The 25332-nt window shown below is 42.1% G+C and overlaps 1 protein-coding gene and 1 long non-coding RNA gene across 3 annotated transcripts in view; one reads left to right on the top strand and one right to left on the bottom strand.

Moving 5' to 3' along the window:
- ZBTB8OS (zinc finger and BTB domain containing 8 opposite strand) overlaps window positions 1-9474 on the top strand; it is a 28208-nt gene extending 18734 nt beyond the window's left edge. Inside the window, exons 2-7 of one of the 2 annotated variants that reach the window (XM_007523252.3) lie at window positions 2289-2313; window positions 2714-2835; window positions 3032-3114; window positions 6206-6258; window positions 8574-8610; window positions 9223-9474. In XM_007523252.3, coding sequence (XP_007523314.1) covers window positions 2289-2313; window positions 2714-2835; window positions 3032-3114; window positions 6206-6258; window positions 8574-8610; window positions 9223-9309 — 407 coding nt within the window. In that variant the 3' untranslated portion in view covers window positions 9310-9474. Of the gene's footprint in view, window positions 1-2288; window positions 2314-2692; window positions 2836-3031; window positions 3115-6205; window positions 6259-8573; window positions 8611-9222 lie in introns of both variants that reach the window. The other variant, XM_060205795.1, reaches the window with a different exon arrangement.
- LOC132542810 (uncharacterized) overlaps window positions 1-25332 on the bottom strand; it is a 383400-nt gene that overhangs the window by 133503 nt on the left and 224565 nt on the right. The window lies entirely within an intron of this gene.

The raw sequence follows: 25332 nt of genomic DNA, 5'->3' as shown, positions 1-25332 counted from the left end.
GCTCAGTGCCTGCACTACCAATCCATTGCTTCTGGAGGTCTTTTTTTCCCCATTATTTGTTGTTTCCCTGGTTGTTGTTATTGCTGTTGTTGGATAGGACAGAGAGGGGGAGAGATAGACACCTGCAAACCGGCTTCACCCTTGTGAAGTGACCCCCACTGCAGGTGGGGGAAGCCGGGGGCTTGAACCAGGATCCTTGAGCTGGTCCTTGTGCTTTGTGCCATGTGCGCTTAACCTGATGTGCTACCACCCGGCCCCCTGTCAGACTCTTTTTTTAAATATTTATTTATTTATTTTCCCTTTTGTTGCCCTTGTTGTTTTTCATTGTTGTTGTAGTTATTATTGTTGTTGTTATTGATGTCATCGTTGTTAGATAGGACAGAGAGAAATGGAGAGAGGAGGGAAAGACAGACGGGGAGAGAAAGACACCTGCAGACCTGCTTCACCACTTGTGAAGCGACTCCCTGCAGATGGGGAGCCAGGGCTCAGAAACAGATCCTTACGCTGGTCCTTGTGCATTGCAGCACATGTGCTTAACGTACTGCGCTACTGCCTGACTCCCAGACACTTTTTTACATATATACCTAGAAGACTCTAGCCCTGCTGCCTTCCAGAAATTGTCATCCATTTATATGTAAGTTTAGGATTAAAGAATCCTAAACGCAGGTTAACGCACATAGTGCGAAGTGCAGCTATTGCTCAAGGATCCCAGTTCGAGCCCCTGATCTCCACCTGCAGGGAGCTGTCTCCAGAAGTGGTGAAGCAGGTCTGCAGGTGTCGATCTTTCTTTCTCCATCTCTGTCTTCCCCTCCTCTCTTGATTTCTCTCTGTCCTGTCCAACCACAAAAATGGGAAAAGATAGTGGTCTGGTAGGTGGCTGATAAAACACAGGACTCTCAAGCATGAGGTCCTAAGTTCAGTCCCCAGCAGCACATGTCCCAGAGTGATGGCTGGTTCTTTCTCTCTCTCCCTGTCTTCTTCATAAATAAATAAATAAATAAATAAAAATAATAAAAAAAAAAAAAGAACACTGAGAACTGGAGGGCATGGCAATAAGGAAAAATGAGTTGGAGGCCACATTTAAAAGAAAAAGATGGTCGCAGGGACCAAGCCCCAATGATAACTCTGGAGGCAAAAATGATGATGATGATATCCCTTAACAAAATAATTGACTTTATTGTATAAATGGATAGTAAATATGTAATTTGCCCACGTTTTCTTGTTTTTTGAGGATGATGTTCTTAATAAAGAACTAAAGTATGGGGAGTCAGGTGGTAGCGCAGTGGGTTAAGCGCTGGTGGCACAAAGGTCAAGGACCCATGTAAGGATATGGGTTCAAGCCTTCGGCTCCCCATCTGCAAGGAGTCCCTTCACAGGCGGTGAAGCAGGTCTGCAGATGTCTGTCCTGTCTTTCCCACCCCCACCCCCCCGCGCCCCCGTCTTCCCCTCCTCTCTCCATTTCTCTGTCCTATCTAATAAAACAACAAGGGCAACAAAAGGGAATAAATAAATATTTTTTAAAAGAACTAAAGTATGTTTTTTTAATTTTTTTTTATTTATAAAAAGGAAACACTGACAAAACCATAGGATAGGATCAGAGGGGTACAACTCCACACAATTCCCACCACCAGAACTCCATATCCCATCCCCTCCCTTGATAGCTTTCCTGTCCTTTAACCTTCTGGGAGTATGGACTCAAGGTCATTGTGAGATGCAGAAGGTGGAAGGTCTGGCTTCTGTAATTGCTTCCCCACTGAACATGGGCGTTGACAGGTCGGTCCATACTCCCAGCCTGCCTCTCTCTTTCCCTAGTGGGGCAATCGGAGCTCCAGGACACCTTGGTGGGGTTGTCTGTCCAGGGAAGTCTGTTTGGCATCATGTTAGCATCTGGAACCTGGTGGCTGAAAAGAGAGTTAACATATAAAGCCAAACAAATTGTTGACTAATCATGAACCTACAGGAGTAGTGCAGATGAAGAGTTGGGGCGAAGGGTCTCCATTTTGTAGATAGCTAGTAGGCATATTTTAGTTATATTCCAAAGGGCCTGTGGCTATACTAGTTTTTTTTTTTTTCCCCTGAGCCTGAAATCTGATATGTAGGTGGATCCAAGTTATTGTCTGGGGAGATGATGTCATGGCTGGAAAAAGGACCAGGGAAGAGAGTAGCTCCCAAATATGGCAAAGTTGTATAAATATTGTTGACTATAAACCCCATCGATTTGACGTGATCTAAAGTATTTTTTGTGAGTCAAGTTTAATACAGAGTTTTTCTTCCCCTCTCTCTCTCAGATTTGGATCATACAGCAGATGTCCAGTGAGTATAACTGGAGTTTATTTATGTCTCTGAAACTGCCCTAAAATAGGACTGATGCTGGTCTTGATACTTCTAGCATTACATTTACTACTGTTTTCATCAGAACATCAAAATGGGTGGTTAAAAGTACCCGACTGTAACATAGGAGGTTGTGTAGTGGACAGAGCTCTGGACTTGCATGCATGAGACCCTAAGTTCAGCTTCTGGCTTTGTATGTGCCAGAGTGGTGTTCTCGTTCTCTCTTGTTTTCATTAATAAGTAAACTTTTTTTTAAATTTTATAAAAGTGCCATTAAATTGATTGAGGTCTTTGGGTTTGCTGTTGATTTGATTGTGCCTGCCATAAAGTTTTCTCTCTAGTATTATATTATATTTCACAGGGCCTAACTGTAATTCTTTAGGTTACACGCATGGGGAGATACCTTGGAGGAAGCATTTGAACAGTGTGCAATGGCCATGTTTGGTTACATGACAGATACTGGGACTGTGGAGCCCCTCCAAACAGTAGAAGTAGAAACTCAAGGTAACCAGTTTACTCAAAGGGAAGAAATGTGCAGTATTCTGTATAATTTCAGCATATTTTCACAACAAGGTTGTTAAGAACTTCTTTTCCTTCTTTCAGCTAGCCTAAGGAAATGCATTGTGCTTTTAAACTGAAACACATGGTTAGAGATAAGAATTATAAAACATACTGTTGTGTTCTTTGTGATCCTGTGCAGGAGATGACCTACAATCTCTTCTGTTTCACTTCTTGGATGAATGGCTTTATAAATTTAGTGCTGATGAATATTTTGTACCTCGGGTAAGCAACTTAATCTAGTTTTCACTGAGAAATTGGATTCTTAGTTGATATTTTAAAATAAAACAAATTATATAAAATAATGTGATAAGTGATCCGGAAGGTGGTGCAATGGATAGAGCACTGATCTCTCAAGCATGAGGTTCCGAGTTCAACTCCCAGCAGCACATGTACTGGAGTGATGTCTGGTTCTTTCTCTCTCTCCTCCTATCATTCTCATTAGTAAGTAAGTAAAGTATTTTAAAAAATAAAATAATCTGATAAAAATCAAGTTATGTGGTCCGGGAGGTGGCACAGTGGATGAAGCAGTAGACTCTCAAGCATGAGGTCCTGGGTTCAATCCCTGGCAGCACATGTACCAGAGTAACATCTGTTTTTTTTCTCTCTGGCATATCTTTCTCATTAATAAATAAAATCTTTTAATTTTTTTTAAATCAAGCTACAATGATATATATATATATTCCTATATTGACTTGTAGGAATTACAATGATAGGGCTGGGCAGATAGCATAATAGTTATGCAAAGAGATTGTCATGCCTAAGTAGCAAAGCCCAGGTACAGTCTCTAGCACCACCATAAGTCAGAGCTGAGTAGTGCTCTAGCAAAAAAAAAAAAATTCTTGTTTACATAGAGTTTTTCCATGTTAGAGATTTTGTTTCTAGATTTTTAAAAAATTTTATTTACTTATTTTCCCTTTTTTTTTTTTTGCCCTTGTTTTTTTCATTGTTGTTGTTATTGATGTCGTCATTGTTGGATAGGACAGAGAGAAATGGAGAGAGGAGGGGAAGGCAGGGGGAGAGAAAGAGAGACACCTGCAGACCTGCTTCACCGTCTATGAAGTGACTCCCCTGCAGGTGGCTGGAGGTTCGAACTGGGATCCTTACACTGGTCTTTGTGCTTTGCGCCACGTGTGCTTAACCCACTGTGCTACCGCCCGACTTCCTGTTTCTAGATCTTTTATTACATACTAAGATTGTACTTGCAAACCCACGTCCTCACACATGGTAAACTCTGTGCTCTACCAGGTGAGCCATCTCCCAGCCTGCCTTTCCCACCCCCAACACACATTTTTTTAAAAAACGTATATTTATTGTAAGAGAGAGAATGAGAGAGAACGGGGAAGAGAGAGGACCAAAGCATTCCTGACCTCTGACATAAGATTGTGTGGGTTATTAAACCTGTGGCCTGAAGGACCTCAGGCATACGGGTTGGTGCTCTTAATAGGATGCCTGGCTCCATCCATATTTGTTAATACCTCCCAAGTTTGAGCTATTTATGTCCACCCATATGTTTCTTTTGTTCCATTTGAAATAGGACAACATCGTCATGCTGGCCTAAGTCTAAAAGTTACTTTTAGTTTTCCTTAACATGGAAAAAAAGCAAGCAACTTGCTTCGCTGCTTATTATCATCCTCTCGAAGGGAGACAATATTGTTAGCTAGCACACATGGCCCTCCCTTTAAAAGTAATTCCTCTATTCTCCCACACCAGCTCTTCATCTGCTTTTCCATCACATTCATCCCACAGAGTTCAGGTGCCGCCAGTACTATATTAAAAATATTAGGCTTATCAAAATAAAGACTTCTTAGAGCTTTGTCAGTTATACCTCAAAGTAAAAAAAAATAGAGTAACCAAAATTACACATAACTTTTTTTTATATATTTATTTATTCATTCCTTTTTGGTACCCTTGTTTTATTTTTGTAGTTATTATCGTTGTTGTTACTGATGTCATTGTTGTTGGATAGGACAGAGAGAAATGGAGAGAGGAGGAGAGGACAGAGAGGGGGAGAGAAAGATTGACACCTGCAGACCAGCTTCACTGCCTGTGAAGCGACTCCCCTGCAGCTGGGGAGCCAGGGGCTTGAACCAGGATCCTTACTCCAGTCCTTGTGCTTTGCGCCACATGCACTTAACCCGCTGTGCTACCATCCAACTCCCCACACATAACTTTTTTTTTCCAGTAGGGTTTTTACATGGGCTTCTCCCCCCCCCTTTTCAGATAGAGAGGGAGAGATACCACAGCACCACTCCACTGCTGATGAAACTTGCTTTGTGCATGGTGCTCCCATGTGGGGCAGGGTGGAGAACTTTGAACCTGGGTCCCTCTGTATGGAGTGTAGACTCTATGAAGTCCCATCATCTTCTATCTTACAAAGACTTTTTTTAATAAATATTTTATTTATTTTATTTTTGAGAGAGATGCAGACAGACACACAGAAACACCAGAGCATTGCTCAGCCCTGGCTTATGGTGGTGTGGGGGATTGAACTTGGGACTTTGGAGCCTCAGCTATGAGAGTCTGTTTGTATAACCATTATGCTATTTCTCCCACCCATACAAAGACTTTTATTTTTTATTTGAAAATATGTGTTTATTTTTATGAGAGAGATGTACACAGAAAAATCAGAGTACAACTCAGCTCTGGCTTATGGTGGTGCTGGGGACAGAGGTATTCTTTTGACTCATTTTCAGATTGTGCATTTTTGAGGAACACAGAATATGTAAAAAAAATTTTATATTTATTTATTCCTTTTTGTTGCTCTTGTTTTATTGTTGTATTTATTATTGATGTCATTGTTGTTGGATAGGACAGAGAGAAATGGAGCGAGGAGGGGAAGACAGAAGGGGAGAGAAAGATAAGACACCTGCAGAGCTGCTTCACCGCCTGTGAAGCGACTCCCTGCAGGTGAAGAGCCAGGGGCTTGAACCAGGATCCTGTAGCAGGTCCTTGCGCTTTGCGCCAAGTGTGCTTATCCTGCTGCACTACCGCCTGACTCCCATGTAAAACATTTTTTTCCTTGAAGTATACTTGGTTGTTCTACTTCTGTTAACATTGTAATCTTCAGAAAAGTATGTTATTATTATTATTATTATTATTTTTTTTTTTTTTTTTAACTAGAGTACTGATCAGCTCTGGTTTATGGTGGTGTGGGGATCAAACCTGGGACTTTGGAGTGTCAGGCATGAGAGTCTCCATAACCATTATGTTATCTATGCCCGCCATATGTTACTATTTTCTAGAAAGAGGCAATACCTGTCTTGATAGATGGTCTATTCTAAACATTTTAAACTGATTTTTTTTTCCCCTTTAGGAAGTGAAAGTACTTAGCATCGATCAAAAAAATTTCAAAATACGGTCAATTGGGTAAGTTTTAAATATTTTGGGGGACCCAGGTGGCAGTGCACTTGGTTGAGCACACATTACATGTGCGAGGGCCTGGGTCTGAACATCTGGGCCCCACCTGAGGGGGAGAATTTTGCAAGTGGTGAAGCAGTATTGCAGGTGTCTCCTTTCCCTTTCAATTTATCTATCCAATAAATAAACACCCCCATTTTCAAAAATTTCTTTTATTTCTATTTTATTTTTACCAGAGCACTGATTAGCTCCGGTTTATGGTGGTGTAGGGGATTGGACCTGGGACTTTGGAGCCTCATACATGAAAGTCTCTTTGCATTATATATATATATATTGTCACCAGGGTTATTGCTGGGGTTCAGTGCCTGCACCATGAATCCACTGCTCCTGGAGGCCATTTTTCCCCCTTTTTGTTACCCTTGTTGTGGTTATTATTGTTGATGTCATTCGTTGTTGGATAGGACAGAGAGAAATGGAGAGAGGAGAGAAAGACACCTGTAGACCTGCCTCACCGCCTGTGAAGCGACACCCGTACAGATGGGGAGCCGGGGGCTCCAGCCCCAGGCTCGAACCAGGATCCCTAAGCCGGACCTTACATCTTGCGCCACATGCGCTTAACCCGCTGCGCTACTGCCCGACCCCCTACATAACCATTATATTATCTATCCTTGCTCATTGCTTCACCACTTGTGAAGCTTCCCCTGTGTAGGTGGCGACTGGAGGCTTGAAGCTGTGGCCTTGCACATTGTTAACACACACTCAACCAGGTATGCCACCAATAGGCCCCTAAAGTTGGATTTTTTACTAAACTAACTAGGTTAGGCCTGAAGGAGACATTGGACTCTGAAACATGACATCCTGAGTTCAGTCACTGGCCTCACACTTGCCTCACACTTGCCGGTGTGCTGCTATGGTGTTCTCTCTCTTTCTCCCTCTCTCCCTACCCCTCCCCCCTTTAGTAAATATAATTATTTTCTTAAGTAAAACAAGGGGTCTGGGCAGTGGTACACAGGTCAAGGACACATAGTATAAAGCACAAGGACCAGAGCAAGGATCCCAGTTTGAGTCCCTGGCACCCCACCTGAAGGGGGCTCACTTCACAATCAGTGAAACAGGGCTACAAATGTCTTTCTCTCTCCCTTTTTTTTTAAAATTTTTTTATTATTATTTATTTGCCCTTTTGTTGCCCTTGTTTTATTGTTGTTGTTGTTGTTGCTGGTGTCATTGTTGGATAGGACAGAGAGAAATGGAGAGAGGAGGGGAAGACAGAGGGGGGAGAGAAAGATAGACATCTGCAGACCTCCTTCACCGCCTGTGAAGCAACTCCCCTGTAGGTGGGGAGCTGGGAGCTCCAACTGGGATCCTTACCCAGGTTCTTGTGCTTTGCGCCACGTGCACTTAACCCGCTGCACTACCGCCCAACCCCCTCTCTCTCCCTTTCTTTTTTTTTTTTATTGTTATAGTTATTATTGTTGTTATTGATGTCGTCATTGTTAGATAGGACAGAGAGAAATGGAGAGAAGAGGGGAAGACAGAGAGGGGGAGTCTCTCTCCCTTTCTATCTTCCCCTTCCTTCTCAATTTCTCTCTGTCCTATCCAAAAATAAATAATAAAAATAATGGCCACAGGAGCAGTGTATTTGTGGTGCAGGAACCAGCGATAACCCTGGAGGCAAAAAAAGAAATAAAACAATTACTTAAGAAAAAAAGAAACAAAAAAATAAAATAAAATAATAAACTTGTCAAAGCAAAGTTAATTCTGGTTAATAAACCTGATCCCAAACTTGTTGATTTTTACTATATGTAATTACTAGATAGTATAAATATTTACATACCACTATGATTGGTAGGTGGGAAGCACTGATGTGTCCTTTCTCAAATATCCTCACATTCCTTTCAAATCAGAGCCACGCATCAACAGATTATTTTTCAAAAACATTTATTTATTCATGAGAAATATAGGAGGAGAGAGAGAAAGAACCAGGTGTCACTCTGGTACATGTGCTGCCGAGGATTGAACTCGGGACCTCATGCTTGAGAGTCCAAAGTCTTATCCACAGTGTCACCTCCGGACCACCGTATCAACAAATTACACTTTTCCTTCTGGAGTTGCAAACTCTTAACTAGGTTATTATGACTGGATTTGGTGTTTCCTAAGTTTAAGTCAGTCAAGGAAGGATAACTTTTATTTTCCCTTATCCCTCTCCTCTCCATTGACTTTTTCATTCTTATCTACATTTATGAGGTTTATTTTAAAAGTATGTAAGGAGAAAACAGATGCTAACTCTTGGAAATTCTAATCATATTTTAATTTTCCTTTTCAAGGTGGGGAGAAGAATTCTCATTGTCCAAGCACCCTCAGGTATGCTTTTTTTTTTTTAATTTATTATTCTTTTAATATTTATTTATTTTCCCTTTTGTTGCCCTTGTTGTTTTTTTATTGTTGTAGTTATTGTTGTTGTTACTGATATCGTTGTTGGATAGAACAGAGAGAAATGGAGAGAGGAGGAGAAGACAGAGAGGGGGAGAGAAAGATAGACACCTGCAGACCTGCTTTACCACCTGTGAAGCGACTCCCCTGCAGGTGGGCTCGAACCAGGATCCTTACACCGGTCCTTGAGCTTTCACGCCACCTGCACTCAACCCGTTGCGCTACCTACTGCCCAACTCCCCAGAGTTCTATTTCTTAATTCCAATGCTTTTATTTAGTTAGTTACTTATGAAAGAGAGAGAAAGGAGAGAGAACCATAGCGTCACTCTGGCACACTTGAGGCCACAGCTCAGTGTTTTTCACTGTTGTGTGCCCTCCTTAGTTTTATTCCATCATTGTATAATATGTTACCACTTGGATAACTATTTTTTTTTGTATTTCAAGATAATACTAAAATATTTATTTTTCCATCAATTATAGAAATAATGATACTGGTTGCAACATTCTTATTTCCTGTTGCTTTTTGCTTAACTCCAACTTTAGGGTACTGAAGTCAAGGCAATAACATACTCAGCGATGCAGGTGTATAATGAAGAAAAGCCAGAAGTTTTTGTAATCATTGACATTTAAGATATCAAACAAAATAAAAGGCTCTTATGAACTGCTGCTTCTCTTCCTGTTGAGAAAATAACATGATATACATCTACAGTATCTGTTATACATAAAAATCTGTAAAATGAAAAAAAATCTGTAAAATGGACTTTTTAATATCTATAAAGTATATTATATAAAGTGTGTGATTTCAGATTGGTCTATGTTATTCAAATATTGAGACTTTAAAACTTTTCTTCAGGGAGTCGGGCGGTAGCGCAGCAGGTTAAGCGCAGGTGGCACTAAGCACAAGGACCAGCGGAAGGATCCCGGTTCGAGCCCCCAGCTCTCCACCTGCAGGGGAGTCACTTCACAGGCGGTGAAGCAGGTCTGCAGGTGTCTGTCTTTCTCTCCCCCTCTCTGTCTTCCCCTCCTCTCTCCATTTCTCTCTGTCCTATCCAACAACAATGACATCAATAATAACTACAACAATAAAACAATAAGGGCAACAAAAGCAATAAATAAATAAATAAATAAAATTAAAAAAAAAACTTTTCTTCAGGGAGTCGGGCGGTAGCGCAACGTGTCAAGCACATGTGGCACAAAGTGAAAGATTGGTGTAAGGACCCTGGTTCGACCCCGGCTCCTCACCTACAGGGGAGTCGCTTCACAAGTAGTAAAGCAGGTCTGCAGGTATCTTATCTTTCTCTCCCCCTCTCTGTCTTCCCCTCCTCTCTCCATTTCTCTCTGTCCTATCCAACAACAATGATGACATCAATAATAATAATGACTACAACAATAAAACAACAAGGGCAACAAAAGGGAGTTAATAACTTTTTTAAAAAAAGATTTTATTTATTTTATTTTATTATTATTTTTAATTTATTTAATTTATTTATTCCCTTTTGTTGCCCTTGTTTTTTTATTGTTGTAGTTATTATTCTTGTTGTCGTTGTTGGATAGGACAGAGAGAAATGGAGAGAGGAGGGCAAGACAGAGAGGAGGAGAGAAAGATAGATACCTGCAGACCTGCTTCACCGCCTGTGAAGCGACTCCCCTGCAGGTGGGGAGCCGGGGTTCGAACCGGGATCCTTATGCCAGTCCTTGTGCTTTGCACCACCTGCGCTTAACCCGCTGCGCTACAGCCCGACTCCCTAATAAATATTTTTTTAAAAAACTTTTCTTCAGCTGGCAAGTGTGATCCCTCTTTTATGAATTCCCTGTCTTGGCAGCTTGTGCCTCACACCTTTCCAGTGGGATGCAAACTCCCCAGCATGGTCCCAAATGAGTTCTCTGATGTAAGCAAAAGCCTGACAGATTCCACAGCCTCCAATCTGTTACTGAATCAAGTTTGAAAAAGAAGAAGAAAAAGAAAAGAGTGATTTGAGCAATGCCATGCCCAAGAATTTTCTTTCAAATTTGTGAAGGAGCATTTTCTTTTTTTTCAAAGACTTATTTTTAAAAAAAGATTTTATTTATTTATTAATGAGAAAGATAGGAGACGAGAAAGAACCAGTTACCACTCTGGTACGTGTGTTGCTGGGAATTGAACTTGGGACCTCATGCTTGAGAACCCAATGCTTTATCCATTGCACCACCTCCCAGACCACTTAAATACTTTTTAAATCTTTATTTGTTTATTGGATAGAGCTAGCCAGAAATTGAGAGGAAGGTGGGGGCGGGGGAGATGGGGAGAGACAGAGAAACACCTGCAACACTGCTTCACCACCACTTGTGAAGCTTTCCCCCTGCAGGTGGGGGCTGGGGGCTTGAACCAAGTCCTTGTACATTGTAACTTGTATTCTCAACCAGGTGCACCACCACTCAGCCCTACATTTTCTGTATGTACAAAAGATAGATTCTACTTTAGACCATGGGGACAGAACCCACTATTTTGTATCCTAGTTGGTTTTCTTAGGAGGAAGAATTATAGTTAAACAACTGAAGACTTCTCTAGAAAGAGCCCTGTGTTTCTCCCTCTTACTTTGAAAATATTGATATATTGATAATTTTTTAATTTGTCATAGGAAAAGTTCAATGACTTTACAATTGAGCCTTTCAAACATGTAATTTTGTTTTTAATTTTTTCTATTGTTTTAAAGATTTATTTATTAATGAGAGGATGAGAGAACCAGAGCATCACTCTGGCACATGCTGTTCCAAGGACCAAACTGAGGAACTAATGTTTCAAGTCCAAAGATTTATTCCACTGTGCCACCTCCCAAGCCAAGTAATTTCATTTTTAAAGTCAGTATATTTACTCACTTACTATTTTTAAATTTTTATTAGCCCTTTATTCATTTATTGGGTAGAGACAGCCAGAAATCAAGAGGGAGGGAGGAGATAGAGGAGAAGAGAGACAGACACCTGCAGCCCTGCTTCACCGCTCATGAAGCTTTCACTGCGGTTGGGGACTTGGGGCTTGAACCCAGGTTTTTGCACATTGTAACAGGTGTGCTCAACCAGGTGTGCCACTGCCCAGCCCAAGTCAGTATATTTATATAGTGACCAGGGAGGTGGTACAGTGGCTAGATCACTGGATTTAAGGGCTGGAGAAATAGCATAATGATTATATAAAAGACTTTTATGTCTGAGGCGCTGAGGTTCCAGGTTCAGTTCCATGCCTCTATAAGCCAGAATTGAACAAGGCTTGGATCCTTGGCATTACATATGCCACAGTGACACTCTGATTCTCTCTCCTTCCCATCCCTTTTCTCTCTCTACCTCCCCCCCTTCCCTCTTCTCTCTCTCTCTCTTTCTCTCTCTCTCTCTCGTATGTAAGTAAATCTGCAACCAGGTAGTTGGCAAATGGTAAACCTTTGAATTTATAGGCCTGAAGTCTTGAGTTCAGTTCTTGGTACCATATACATCAGAGTGCTCTGACTTCTTTCTCTAGCTCATGAAATAAAATGGGGGCCGGGAGGTAGTGCAGCAGGTTAAGCGTACATGGCACAAAGTGCAAGGACGAATGTAAGGATCCCGGTTCGAGCCCCCAGCTCCCCACCTGCAGGGAGGTGGCTTTACAGGCGGTGAAGCAGGTCTGCAGGTGTCTATCTTTCTCTCCCCCTCTGTCTTCCCCTCCTCTCTCCGTTTCTCTCTGTCCTATCCAACAACAACAATAAGCAATAAAAGGGAAAAAATAATCCAGGAGCAGTGGATTTGTAGTGCAGGCACTGAGCCCCAGCAATAACCCTGGAGGCAAAATAATAATAAAATAAAATCTGTTTTAAAAGCCAGAGAAAGGGTAGGGTAGATAACATAATGGTTATGCAAAGAGACTCTCATGCCTGAGGCTCCAAAGTCCTAGGTTCAGTTCCCTGCACCACCATAAGCCAGAACTTGATCAGTGTTCTGATAAAATAGATAAATTAATTAATAAAATAACTAAGAATAAAAAGAGGAAATAATTTTTAAATGATCTGAACTTTTTTTCATGCCAAGACTTCTTACCTGCTTGATTTCACCACTCATAGTGAATTCTTATTTTCTTTTTAATTTCAAACGGAGAGGAGAGCTGCCACAATACCATTCCACCAAAGCTTTGCATGGTGCCACGCATGGCATTCTCAGGTGGTACGAGGGCTTGAATCAAGGTCCTAGCAGATAGTAAAGTGTGTGCTCTACCGTGTGAGCTCTCTCCTGGCCCATATCTGAATTTTTATAAAGGAAATAACTTTAAAAGGCTGTGGGGTCAGGTGGTGACATATGTGGTGTACACATTACAGTTCATAGGGACCTGGGTTCAAGCCCCTGGTCCCCATCTGCAGGGAGAAAGCTTCACGAGTGGAGAAGCAGGGCTGCAAGTATCTCTCTGTGCCTTTCCCTCTTTATCTCCCCCTCCCCTTTGAATTTCTATCTAATAATAAATTTTAAAATATTGGAAAACAAGATGAAGCTGTTTTTGTTTAATTTAAGACATTACTATATTCTCTACTATTGCTTGAAGGATTTTTTAATCTTTTTTTTCTTTTTAGTTTTTTAAAAATAACTATTCCCTTTTGTTGCCCTTGTTGTAGTTATTATTGTTGTGATTGATGTTGTCATTTTTGGATAGGACAGAGAGAAGTGGGGTGAGGAGGGGAAGACAGAGAGGGGGAAAGAAAGATAGACACCTGCAGACCTGCTTCACCACCTGTGAAGCGACTCCCCTGCAGGTAGGGAGCCCGGGGACTCTAACTGGGATTCTTAAACCTAAACCGGTCCTTGCGCTTTGCGCCATGTGCGCTTAACCCACTGCGCTACGCCCAGCTTCCTTACTTTTGTAATCTAATAGATTGTAAATTTACAGCCTGGGAGGTTGCACAGCAGTAGAATTTTGGACTTGCAGGTATGAGGTCCAGCATTGCATGTGCCAGAATGATGCTCTGACCTTCCGCTCCCCTGAAATTTTACATATATTGCATATTGTATATTATTAACATACACGTATACATGTATGTATATATGTTTGAGTTTGAAAAGTTGTAGTTTAAGGGCGGGGGTGGGTGGTAGATAGCCGAATGGTTATGTGTTGTGACCCCCAAAGAGAGTTTGGGGCAATTAGCATACGAATGACGTCAGCCTGAGGTGGGGACACACATGGGAATATATAAAAGCACGGACTTGGAGCAGCTCGGGCTCTTGAGCTGCTGCTGCTGCTTCTAGTCAGAGGCATCTCAGTGGAGGCTGTTCTAGGTGTCCGCCATGGCTACTTCTCCTGGGAACTAAACACCTGTGACTCTGTTAGCCGATAAACTCTTAAGACTCCCCTACAGCCATGAGCAACCTATACCTCCCTCGGCTAATAATTGTTTATCTCATGGGACTGAACTTTTGATAACTATTCATAGACTTTATGGACCTAGTGTATTCTTAACCCCTGATAATTGCTTATTTTTCATATCTAAATATATGCCCCATACTTTTATACTGCCCTAATAAACCCTCTATTGTTTGAACCTGTTCTCAGCTCCCCGCTGCGGTCCCAAATCCCCTTTTAAGTTAAAGTTTCAACAGTCATGCAAAGAGAATCTCATACATGAGGTTCCAAAGTCCAGGACTCAATCACCCATAGCCACCATAAGCCAGGGCTGATCAGTGCTCTAGTTTAAAAAAAAAGGGGGGGTTAGCTCAGCGGGTTAAATGCACATGGTGCAAAGCACAAGGACCAGCATAAGGATCCCGGTTCGAACCCGGGCTCCCCACCTGCAGAAGGGTGCTTCACAGGAGGTGAAGCTGGACTGCAGGTGTCAATCTTTCTCTTCCCTGCTGTCTTCCTGTCCTCTCTCAATTTCTCTCTGTCCTCACCAAACAACGACAGCAATAACCAATAACAACAACGACAATAAACAACAGCAACAAAAGGGGAAAAAATGGCCTCCAGGAGCAGTGGATTCGTAGTGCAGGCACTTGAGTCCCAGCAACAACCCTAGAGGCAAAAGGGGGGGGGGGTGCGGTCGGGCAGTAGCGCAGTGGGTTAAGTGCACATGGCCCGAAGCACAAGGACCGACTCAAGGATTCCGTCAAGCCCCCAGCTCCCCACCTGCAGGGGGGTAACTTAACAGGCTGGGAAGCAGGTCTGCAGGTGTCTAGATGTCTATCTTTATCTCCCCCTCTCTGTTTTCCCCATCTCTCTCGATTTCTCTCTGTCCTATCCAACAACAACGACATCAATAACAACAATAATAATAACCACAACAACGATTAAAAAAACAAGTGCAACAAAAGGGGGGGAAAAAGCCTCCGAGAGTCGGGCGATAGCGCAGCGGGTTAAGCTCACGAGGCGCGAAGTGCAAGGACTGGCTTAAGGATTCTGCTTCAAGCCCCCAGTTCCCCACCTGCAGGGGAGTCGCTTCACACGCAGTGAAGCAGGTCTGCAGGTGTCTCTCTCCCCCCTCTTGGTCTTCCCCTCCTCTCTCCATTTCTCTCTGTCCTATCTAACAACAACAACATTAATAACAACAATAGTAACTGCAACAACAACAACAACAAAAAGGATAACAAAAGGGAAACTAAATAAAAAAATTTTTTTTTAAAAATTAAAAAGCCTCCAAGAGCAGTGGACTCGTGGTACAGGCAGTGAGTCTCAGCAATAACCCTGGAGGCAAAAAAAAACAAAACAACGTAGTTTACATCTATGTAAAAAAGATTGCCATTGAATGGTGCCAGCTATTATTACATCAATAGTGTCCTGAACTTGACCTAAATGAAGAGATTGGCTATGAGTTTCCTGAATGTTCTCTCTGTATGTTTAACAGAAAAAAAGTTACCAAGTGTAGACCAAAAGACAGCATAGTTTGGTTTTGGGACTTGGAGACATGCTATGATTGAACTCATACATGCAAAGCATACACTCTATCAGTAGTCGCCTATGATTTGAAAAACAGCTTTTAAGTCAATACATGGTAGGATTACTGTCAAAGTGCTTTTAATGTTTTTATTTTTTTACTGTCAGACACATTTTATAAATCTGAATTGTGGCCACTCAGAAAATATCTTGAAGAACCTCTCTCTCTGCCTTTTGCTAGGATGGATTTCCAGGTGGAGATTACCTTATCTTTTTCATGGACCACTTTGTAGAATATGGTCTACAGGGGCCGAAGTTTGACTGTGAGAATGAGTCGTGGAATACTGTGGAAGAGTGGAATCCAGGGTAAAAGGAGCTCTTGGAATATATTAAAACAGAGTGGGGTGTAAACTTAACTGGGGAAGAAAAGCCATGTTTCTCACCACATGCTCTTGAATTCAATCCAGTAAGAACAAGTCAGATGTAATTATGCAACACAAATTATACTTCTATTTGTAATTATAATTTTTGTAAATTTCTTGTAATTTTTATCTAATCTTTGTGTTAGCTGTAAAGGAGGCCAAAAACAAACATGAGTATATTACCCTTCTTTCTGAAACTGCCATTCTTGTGCCGTGCACTTAACCCGCTACGCTACCACCTACTCCCCAAAACTGCCATTCTTAACCCATCTTCAGTAGTACACATTTTGGTTTATTTTAAGTTTTTTTTTTTATTAATTGCCTCCAGAATTATTGCTAGGACTAGGTGCCTGTACTGTAATCCACTGCTCCTGGGGGTTATTTTTTCCCTTTTGTTGGCCTTGTTTCTTCTCGTTGTTGTTGTTGTTGTTATTGATATGGTTGTTGTTGGATAGAACAGATAGAAATCGAGAGAGATGGGGAAGACAGAGAGGGAGAAAGATAGGCTTGTGAAGCCATCCCCCTGCAGGTGGGGAGTGGGCCGCTCAAACTGTGATCCTTACTTAGGCTCTTGCACTTTGCACCATCTGCACCTAACCCACTGTGCTACTGCCCAGCCCCCTAATTTTTTTTTTTTAATTGAGATAGTTACATGTGTTTCTCATAAGACACTTTAAAAAAATATTTATTTATTTTCCTTTGTGTGCCCCTTTTTTATTGTTGTTGTAGTTATTATTGTAGTTGATGTCGTCGTTGTTGGATAGGACAAAGAGAAATGGAGAAAGGAGGGAAAGACAGAGAGAGACACCTGTAGACCTGCTTCACCACCTGTGAAGCGACTCCCCTACAGGGGGGGATCCGGGGGCTCGAACCGCCGGGGGCTCGAACCCGGGTCCTTACTCCGGTCATTTCGCTTTGCACCAAGTGCACTTAACCTACTATGCAACCGCCCGACTCCCCATAAGACACTTCCTATCTCAGGTGCATATCTTGGCTGGAGGAACGTATTTCCCCCTGATGTAGAGATAAATCTCCCACTTGGTAACCACCCTCTTGATTTTACTCCCGTTCTCCTTTCCACCTTATGTCTCCATTCGGATTTTGGAAGAGAATGATCCAAAGAGATAGAAAAAGAGCAGTTTGGAGAGCCCGGCGGTGACACAGCAGGTTAAGCACACATGGCAGAAAGCGCGAGGACCGGCATCAGGTTACCGGTTCCTGTCCTCAGCTCCCCACCTGCATGGGGATCGCTTCACAAGCTGTGAAGCAGGTCTGCAGGTGTCTATCTTTCTCTCCCCCTCTCTGTCTTCCCCATCTCTCTCCATTTCTCTCTGTCCTATTCAACAACGACAGCAATAACAACAATAATAAAAACAACAATGATGATAAACAACAAGGGCAACAAAATGGAATAAATAAAACAAGAAATGAAAACGAGCAGTTTATGCCCTCCTTCTAAGATTGAGATGTTGGAAAAGATCCTCCCTGACCTATTCACAGAGCAAACATCACTAGCATTTAGTGACTGTAGGGCCATTTATAATAGCAACATCATTTCCCATCTAGTATGCCATTACATTTTTTTTGGTTTGACCACTTATGATTATATAATGTCAAATTCTAGACAAGGAAGCACTCTTAGAAAAGTCAAATATAGGAGTCGGGCTGTAGGGCAGCGGGTTAAGCGCAGGTGGCGCAAAACACAAGGACCGGCATAAGGATCCCGGTTCGAACCCCGGCTCCCCACCTGCAGGGGAGTCGCTTCACAGGCAGTGAAGCAGGTCTGCAGGTGTCTGTCTTTCTCTCCTCCTCTCTGTCTTCCCCTCCTCTCTCCATTTCTCTCTGTCCTATCCAACAATGACAACAACAATAATAACTACAATAAAAAACAACAAGGGCAACAAAAGGGAATAAATTAAATAAATTAAAAAAGAAAAGTCAAATATATTTGCAAAAAATAGAAAGGGGGGGTTGAGGGTAGATAGCATAATGATTATGCAAAGAAACTTATGTCTGAGGCTCCAAAGTCCTAGGTTCAATTCCCCACACCACCATAAACTAGAGCTGATAAGTGCTTTGGTAAAATAAATAAATAAAAACAGTGCAAATATATTTACTTCTTTTGTCATAACACATATCCATGTCTCTATTTAAAATGATTGTCCAGGTGCTTTCAGTTTATTAGTCTTGTCAGCAATTCTTTTTCTTTTTTTCCTTTTTTATTTATAAAAAGGAAACACTGACAAAAACCATAGGATAAGAGGGGTACAACTCCACACAATTCCCACCACCAGAACTCCATATCCCATTCCCTCCCTTGATAGCTATCCTATTCTTTAACCCTCTGGGAGCATGGACCCAGGGTCATTATGAAGTGCAGAAGGTGGAAGGTCTGGCTTTTGTAATTGCTTCCCTGCTAAACATGGACATTGGCATGTTGGTATGTTCCCTTCCCCCCGACCTCTGAGAAGAATTGGTTTGCCCCTTGCTAGTTTCGCGCCCGCTTTCTCCTCGCCCCCTATGCTAAGGACGGGCAGAGTCCCAGCAGCAGCAGTGGAGAGAGGATGATGGAGTAAAGCACATGGTGTGGTGATTTGCCCTTCCGTGAAAAAGATACATTGGCAGGTCGATCCATGCTCCCATCCTGTCTCTCATTCCCTAGTGGGGTGGGGCTCTGGGGAAGCGGGGCCCCAGGACACATTAGTGGGGTCATCTGCCCAGGGAAGTCTATTTGACATCATGTTAGCATTGGAAACTGGAGGCTGAAAAAAAGAGTTAACATATAGAGCCAAACAAATTGTTGTCTAATCATGAACCTAAAGGCTGGAATAGTGCAGATGAAGGGGGGGGGGGGGTCCCTGCTTTGTAGATAGTTAATAATTCTATTTTAGTTCTATTCCAAAGAGCCCATGACTATACTAGTTTTTCTTTTTTTTTTTTTTTCTTTTTTTTTCCCCCTGAGCCTGATATCTGATATGCAGGTGGATCCAAGTTACTGTCTGGGGAGATGATGTCATGGCTGGGAAAAGGACCAGAAAGCTGGATAAGGGAAGAGAGTAGCTCCCTAATATGGGAAAGGTGTATAAATATTGTTGACTGTATACCCCATCGATTTGACCTGATCTGGGGCCCATATTCAGTTTAGGAGCCTATGTGACCTCTGCATCCCTGTAGATCTGAGCTCACATTCTGTGGTCATGAGTAGGAATGTTCCAAGCTGCCCCAATCTCAGGACCCATCTTCCTCAGGTGTAGCATAGAGTATATTGTCCAGCCTCCCTTCGGAAGATGGAACATTCTCTACCATTGTTGATCCACATTGAGGGTAAGGTCCTATGGGGACCCCAAAAGGGGTCTATTGTGTTGTTCCTGATAGAGATGACCGGTGACAATGGAGAGAGGGATTTATTTGAGGTCTAAACCCATGTCTGTTTGGGAATCACAGGACTCCCCGAATAGGGCCCCAGCTGATGGGGTGGCCTGATAGTGACTAAAAAAGTCATTGTTAAAGTATGCCAGTCTCTTGCCCTTATTCAGCTTTTGCAGTCCTTTGATAAGGTTAGCTTTGATTGAGGGAAGTGTATGTAATAGGAGGTAAGTGAGGATGGTATCTGAGTCTAAGTAGACACTATTTCATTAGACTTTAAGGTGTCTTTTTAGGTCTACTTGCTGTATATACTGACTCACCGCAGACTATTGTGCATTGTTGCTTTCAGGTATACATTTTGCCCTAATTTATGGATACATGTGAACATATGCCCTATCTCATGGAACCTGGTCTATATCTAGGTTTTGGGACTTTGTTAGGAAGTGAACTACCTAGAATGGAATTAGAGAATCCTATGAAAGGAAAGGTCTCACCTGAGTAATGAGGCTAAAGGGTTGACATTCCACACCTGACATCTCTGGACATAGTCTGAAGTGAAGCATGCTGAGGTAGTACTCAAGTTCTTGTCAGCAATTCTATGTGTAGTACATTTATTCTATATATTGCAAATAAGGAAATTAGTCACACCTAAAACCACATGGATGTGAGAGGCTTGGTATGTGCATTGTATTTAACAAATCATATCTTTGGCATGGCTGTTTGCACAATGAATCCACCACTCTTAGTGCCATCTTTTCAGTTTTTTTCTTCCTTTATTTGATAGAACAGAGAAACTGAAAGGGGAGGAAATAGAAAGGGAAATAGAAAATGGAGGGTAGACAGGGTTATACAAAGAGACTCTCATCCATGAGGCTAAAAGTCCTAGATTCAGTCCCCTGCCTTGCCATAAGCCAGAGCTGAGCAGTGTTCTGGTAAAAATATATATCTGTATCTACATGTAGATACAGATATATATTTTTAAATATTTTATTTAGGGCAGGGGTAGATAGCATAACAGTTATGCAAAGAGACTCTCATGCGTGAGGTTCTAAAGTCCCAGGTTTACTCTCCAGCACCACCATAAACCATAGCTAAACAGTGCTCTGGTAAATTATTGGGGGCTGGCTGGTGGCACACCTGGTTAAGTGCACACATTACCATGTGCAAGGACCTGCGTTTAAGCCCCTTTTCGCTATCTGCATCTGCGGGGGGGGGGGGAGCTTCATACGTGGTGAGGCAAGTACTACAGGTGTCTATCTCTCTTTTTTTTTTTTTTTACAGGAACACTGCTCAGCTCTAGTTTATGGTGGTGCAGGGGATTGAACCTGGGACATTGAAGCCTCAGGCATGAGTCTGTTTGCATAACCATTATGGAATCTACCTTCCGCCCTCTATATCCCTTTCTATTTCCTCTCAATTTCTCCCTGTTATATCAAATAAAGAAGAAAAAAATGAAAAGATGGCACCAAGAGTGGTGGATTCATTGTGGAACATCAAGCCCCAGTGATAACCCTGGAAACAAACAAACAAAAATAGTATCAACTAAGCCAAACCAAGAGACCCCTCACAGAATGGGAGATGTTTACATGCCATACATCAGACAAGAGTTTAATAACCAACATATATAAAGAGCTTGCCAAACTCAACAAGACAACAAATAACCCATCCAAAAATGGGGGGAGGACATGGACAGAATATTCACCAAAGAAGAGATCCAAAAGGCCAAGAAACACTTGTAATAGGCAAAACCTGGAAGCAACCCAGGTGTCCAACAACAGATGAGTGGCTGAGCAAGTTGTGGTATATATACACAATGGAATACTACTCAGCTGTTAAAAAAAAAGGTGGCTTCACCGTTTTCAGCCGATCTTGGATGGACCTTGAAAAACTCATGTTAAGTGAAATAAGTCAGAAACAGAAGGATGAATATGGGATGATCTCACTCTCAGGCAGAAGTTGAAAAACAAGATCAGAAACGAAAACACAAGTAGAACCTGAAATGGAATTGGTGTATCGCACTAAAGTAAAAGATTCTGGGTGGAGGTGGATGGGTGGGGAGAATACAGGTCCAAGAGAATGACAAGAGGACCTAGTGGGGGTTGTATTGTTAAATGGGAAACTGAGGAATGTTATGCATGTACAAACTATTGTATTTACTGTTGAGTGTAAAACATTAATTCCCCAATAAAGAAATTTTTAAAAAAGTATTAACTAGAGTGAACCAGAGCAGAACAATATTCTGACACATGTGTTGGCAAGGATTAAACTCAGGCCCTCATGCTTGCAAATCCAACACTCTATCTACTGCGCCAACAACTAGGCTGATTAACAAATGGCATATATATATATGGTTGTTTTAAAAAATGTTTTTTTAATATTTTTTCCCTTTTGTTGTCCTTGTTTTTATTGTTGTAGTTATTATTGTTGTTGTAGTTGATGTTGTCGTTAGATAGGACAGAGAGAAATGAAGAGAGGAGGGGAAGACAGAGAGGGGGTGAGAAAGATAGATACTTGAAGACCTGCTTCACCGCCTGTGAAGTGACACCCCTGCAGGTGGGGAACCGGGGGCTCAGAACCGGGTCCTTATGCTGGTCCTTGCACTTCATGGCACATATGCTTAACCTGCTGCACTACCACCCGACTCCCTGTTTGTTTTTACCAGTGCACTGCACAGCTCTGGTTTATGGTGAAGCTGCAAATTGAACCTGTGACATTACAGCCTTGGGCTTACAAGAGTTATTGCATAATAATTGCTTTATCTCCCTAACCCATCTGTTGTTCTTTTATCTATACTAAAATTCCATGAGGTTAATACAGCAGCTATTGCTCATTTAAAACTTACCTTTATTTGTTGGATAGAGACAGCCAGAAATCGAGAGGGGAGGGGAACAGAGAGACAGTTGCAGCACTGCTTCACCGCTTGTGAAGCTTTCCCCCTGCAAGTGGGGACAGGAGGCTCGAACCCAAGTCCTTGCACATTGTCAGGTGCACTCAACCAGGTGTGCCATCACCTAGCCCCTCACTCTCAACTAATGCTCATTTTATATATAAATACTTCACGTTGGGTGGTAGTAGCAAAGTACAACAGCAATAAAAAAAAAAGATAGTATTGTTAAATGGGAATCTGGGGAATGTTATGCATGTACAAACTATTGTATTTACTGTTGAATGTAAAACATTAATTCCCCAATAAAGAAATAAATTATAAAAAAAAAAAAAAGATAGTCTAGGGAGTAGTGCAGCGGGTTAAGCGCAGAGCGCAAGGACTCGCCTAAGGATCCCTGTTGGAGCCCCCGGCTTCCCACCTGCAGGGGAGTCGCTTCACAGGTGGTGAAGCAGGTCTGCAGGTGTCTATCTTTCTCTCTCCCTCATTGTCTTCCCCTCCTGTCTCCATTTCTCTCTCTGTCCTATCCAACAATGATGACAACAACAATGATAACTATAACAATAAAACAACAAGGGCAACAAAATGGAATAAATAAATATTCTGAAAGCTCAAAAGCTACTGTTTGGAAAAATATTTCAGTTGTAAAACTACCTAGTTTCTTTGGGTAATAGAGAACAGTGAATTTCTGTTGCTCTTTTCACCATCAAATATAAAACTCAAAAAGATATCTCCAAGGGGTAGTGGGTAGATAGCATAATAGTTATGCTAAGAGATTCATGCCTAAGGCTCCAAAGTCCCAGGTTTAATCACCCATACCACCATAAACCGGAGCTAAGTAGTGCTCTGGTAAAAAAAGAAAAGAAAATATCTCCAAGTATAAACTCTAAGATAATTAGAGTTATGGATTCAAATCCTGACCCTTATATTCACTAGCTGTACGACTGTAGGGAAGTTTTCTTCACTTGAATGACCAGGTGGGTCCCATATTGCGAGGGTAAGTAAGAACCTTATTTTGCAAATTAAAAGAAAGAACCATTTTGGAATTATACTTGGAGATATGAAATTTAAGCAGTACTATGATAACAAGTTTATTTATTATTTATTTATTTGCCTCCAAGGTTGTCGCTAGGACTCAGTGCCTGCACTCTGAATCCACTGTTCCACTGTTGCCTTTGTTGTTTACGTTGTTATGTTATTGCTGTCATTGTTGTTGGATAGGACAGAGAGCAATGGAGAGAGGAGGGGAAGACAGAGAGGGGGAGAGAAAGACACCTGCAGACCTGCTTCACCGCCTGTGATGCGACTCCCCTACAGGTGGGGGTGGATATCGAACCAGGATCCTTGCGGTGGTCCTTGCGCTTCGAGCCAAGTGCACTTAACCCACTGCGAAACTGCCTGACTCTCTCTGTCTTTCCCTCTCTCAATTTCTCTCTGTCCTATCCAACAACAATAGAAAAAGATCGCTACCACGAACAATGGATTTGTAGTGCAGGCACTGAGCCGCAGTGATAACTCTGGAGGAATATACATATATATTGTTTATACGTTTATTTAATCCTCTCAACCATTCTACAAGTACTATCATTACCTAAATGGAGAAATTAAAGCACAGAGGGGTTAAGCAATATACCCGAAATAGATAGTGGTAGAACCAGGATGTGAACTCCAGTGGTTGTGCTATTAACCACTGTATTCCCAAACTCTTAAAAATAAAATTGTTGGGGTCTGGGTGGCAGCGCATCGGGTTAAGCTCGTTATTACAACAGTAATAACTACAACAACAATAGAAAACAACAAGGGCAACAAAAGGGAAAATAAGTATAAAAATTTATTTTTAAAAAATTTTTTGTTTCGTTTTGTTATTGGATAGAGACAGAGAGAAATTGAAAGATAAGGGGGAGATAGAGAGGAAGAGAGACACCTGCAGACTTGCTTCACCGCCTGTGAAGCGACTCCCCTACAGGTGGGGAGCTGGGGGCTTGAACCGGCATCCTAACCAGTCCTTGCACTTTGCGCCACATGTGCTTAACCCGCTGTGCTACCGCCAGACTCCCTAAGTATAAAAAATTAAAATAAAAAAAAGAAGACATCTGTAGACCTGGTTTACCACTTGCAAAACAACCCCTCTGTAGGTGGGGAGCAGGGAGCTACAACTGGGATCCTTGCACCGGTCCTTGTGCTTTGTACTGTGTGCACTCAACCCTGTGCGCTACTGCCCAACCCTCGTTCAAACAAGATTTCTAAGACAGTGTCTGACACATGTAAAGACTTAGGAAGTGATGGATTTATCACTATTATTAGGAGACAAGTATAAATGCCTAGTGCACCCCCGTTTTGTTTTCTTTTCATTCAGATGGAGGGAAAGACACACACTAAAGCACCAGAATTTCCCCCAGTGCCATAGGACTCAGAATTGTAGGTGGTGCCAAAGTTTGAACCTGGACCATGCACATGGCAAAGCATGTGCCCTATTCAGTGAACACTCTTGAAACTTGAAATTTCTCCTTTATTTATTTATTCCCTTTTGTTGCCCTTGTTTCATTGTTGTAGTTATTATTTATTGTTATCGTCGTTGTTGGATAGGACAGAGAGAAATGGAGAGAGAAGGGGAAGACAGACAGAAGGAGAGAAAGACCTGCCTCACCGCCTGTGAAGCGACTCCCCTGCAGGTGGGGACCGGGGGCTCGAACCGGGATTCTTAGGCTGGTCCTTGCGCTTTGTGCCACAAGCACTTAATCCGCTGCACTACCGCACGACTCCCAATTTCTCCTTAATTTTTAAAAAGGTTCATAGTGCCTGGGCATGACCAGCTCACAGACAACTTGATTATCCCTGCTGACGTTTCGTTTCATTAAAAAAGGCAGGCAGAACCACTTCTACCTCTTCTTTTTTCCTTCTCCATCTTTCCTGTGTTAATCTAGTTTTCTTGCCCTGCATCTGCATAGGCCATCTGTTTTCAGAAGCTGTGCTCTACCTTTTCTGCTGCCTCCAATTATCTCTTCCTGATTTCATTGTGGGGAGTGGGCACTCGGAACAGGAAAATAACTCGCTTGAGTAGCACCCTGCTTTGCCTGTACGCAACTCAGGTTTGCTCCTGACTTTACTACACTGAAGGATGTTTT

Source organism: Erinaceus europaeus, chromosome 13 (assembly GCF_950295315.1).
Source record: "Erinaceus europaeus chromosome 13, mEriEur2.1, whole genome shotgun sequence".
NCBI lineage: Eukaryota > Metazoa > Chordata > Mammalia > Eulipotyphla > Erinaceidae > Erinaceus > Erinaceus europaeus.
Note: the sequence above shows the minus strand (reverse complement) of the source record. Positions and strands in the feature narration are given on the sequence as shown.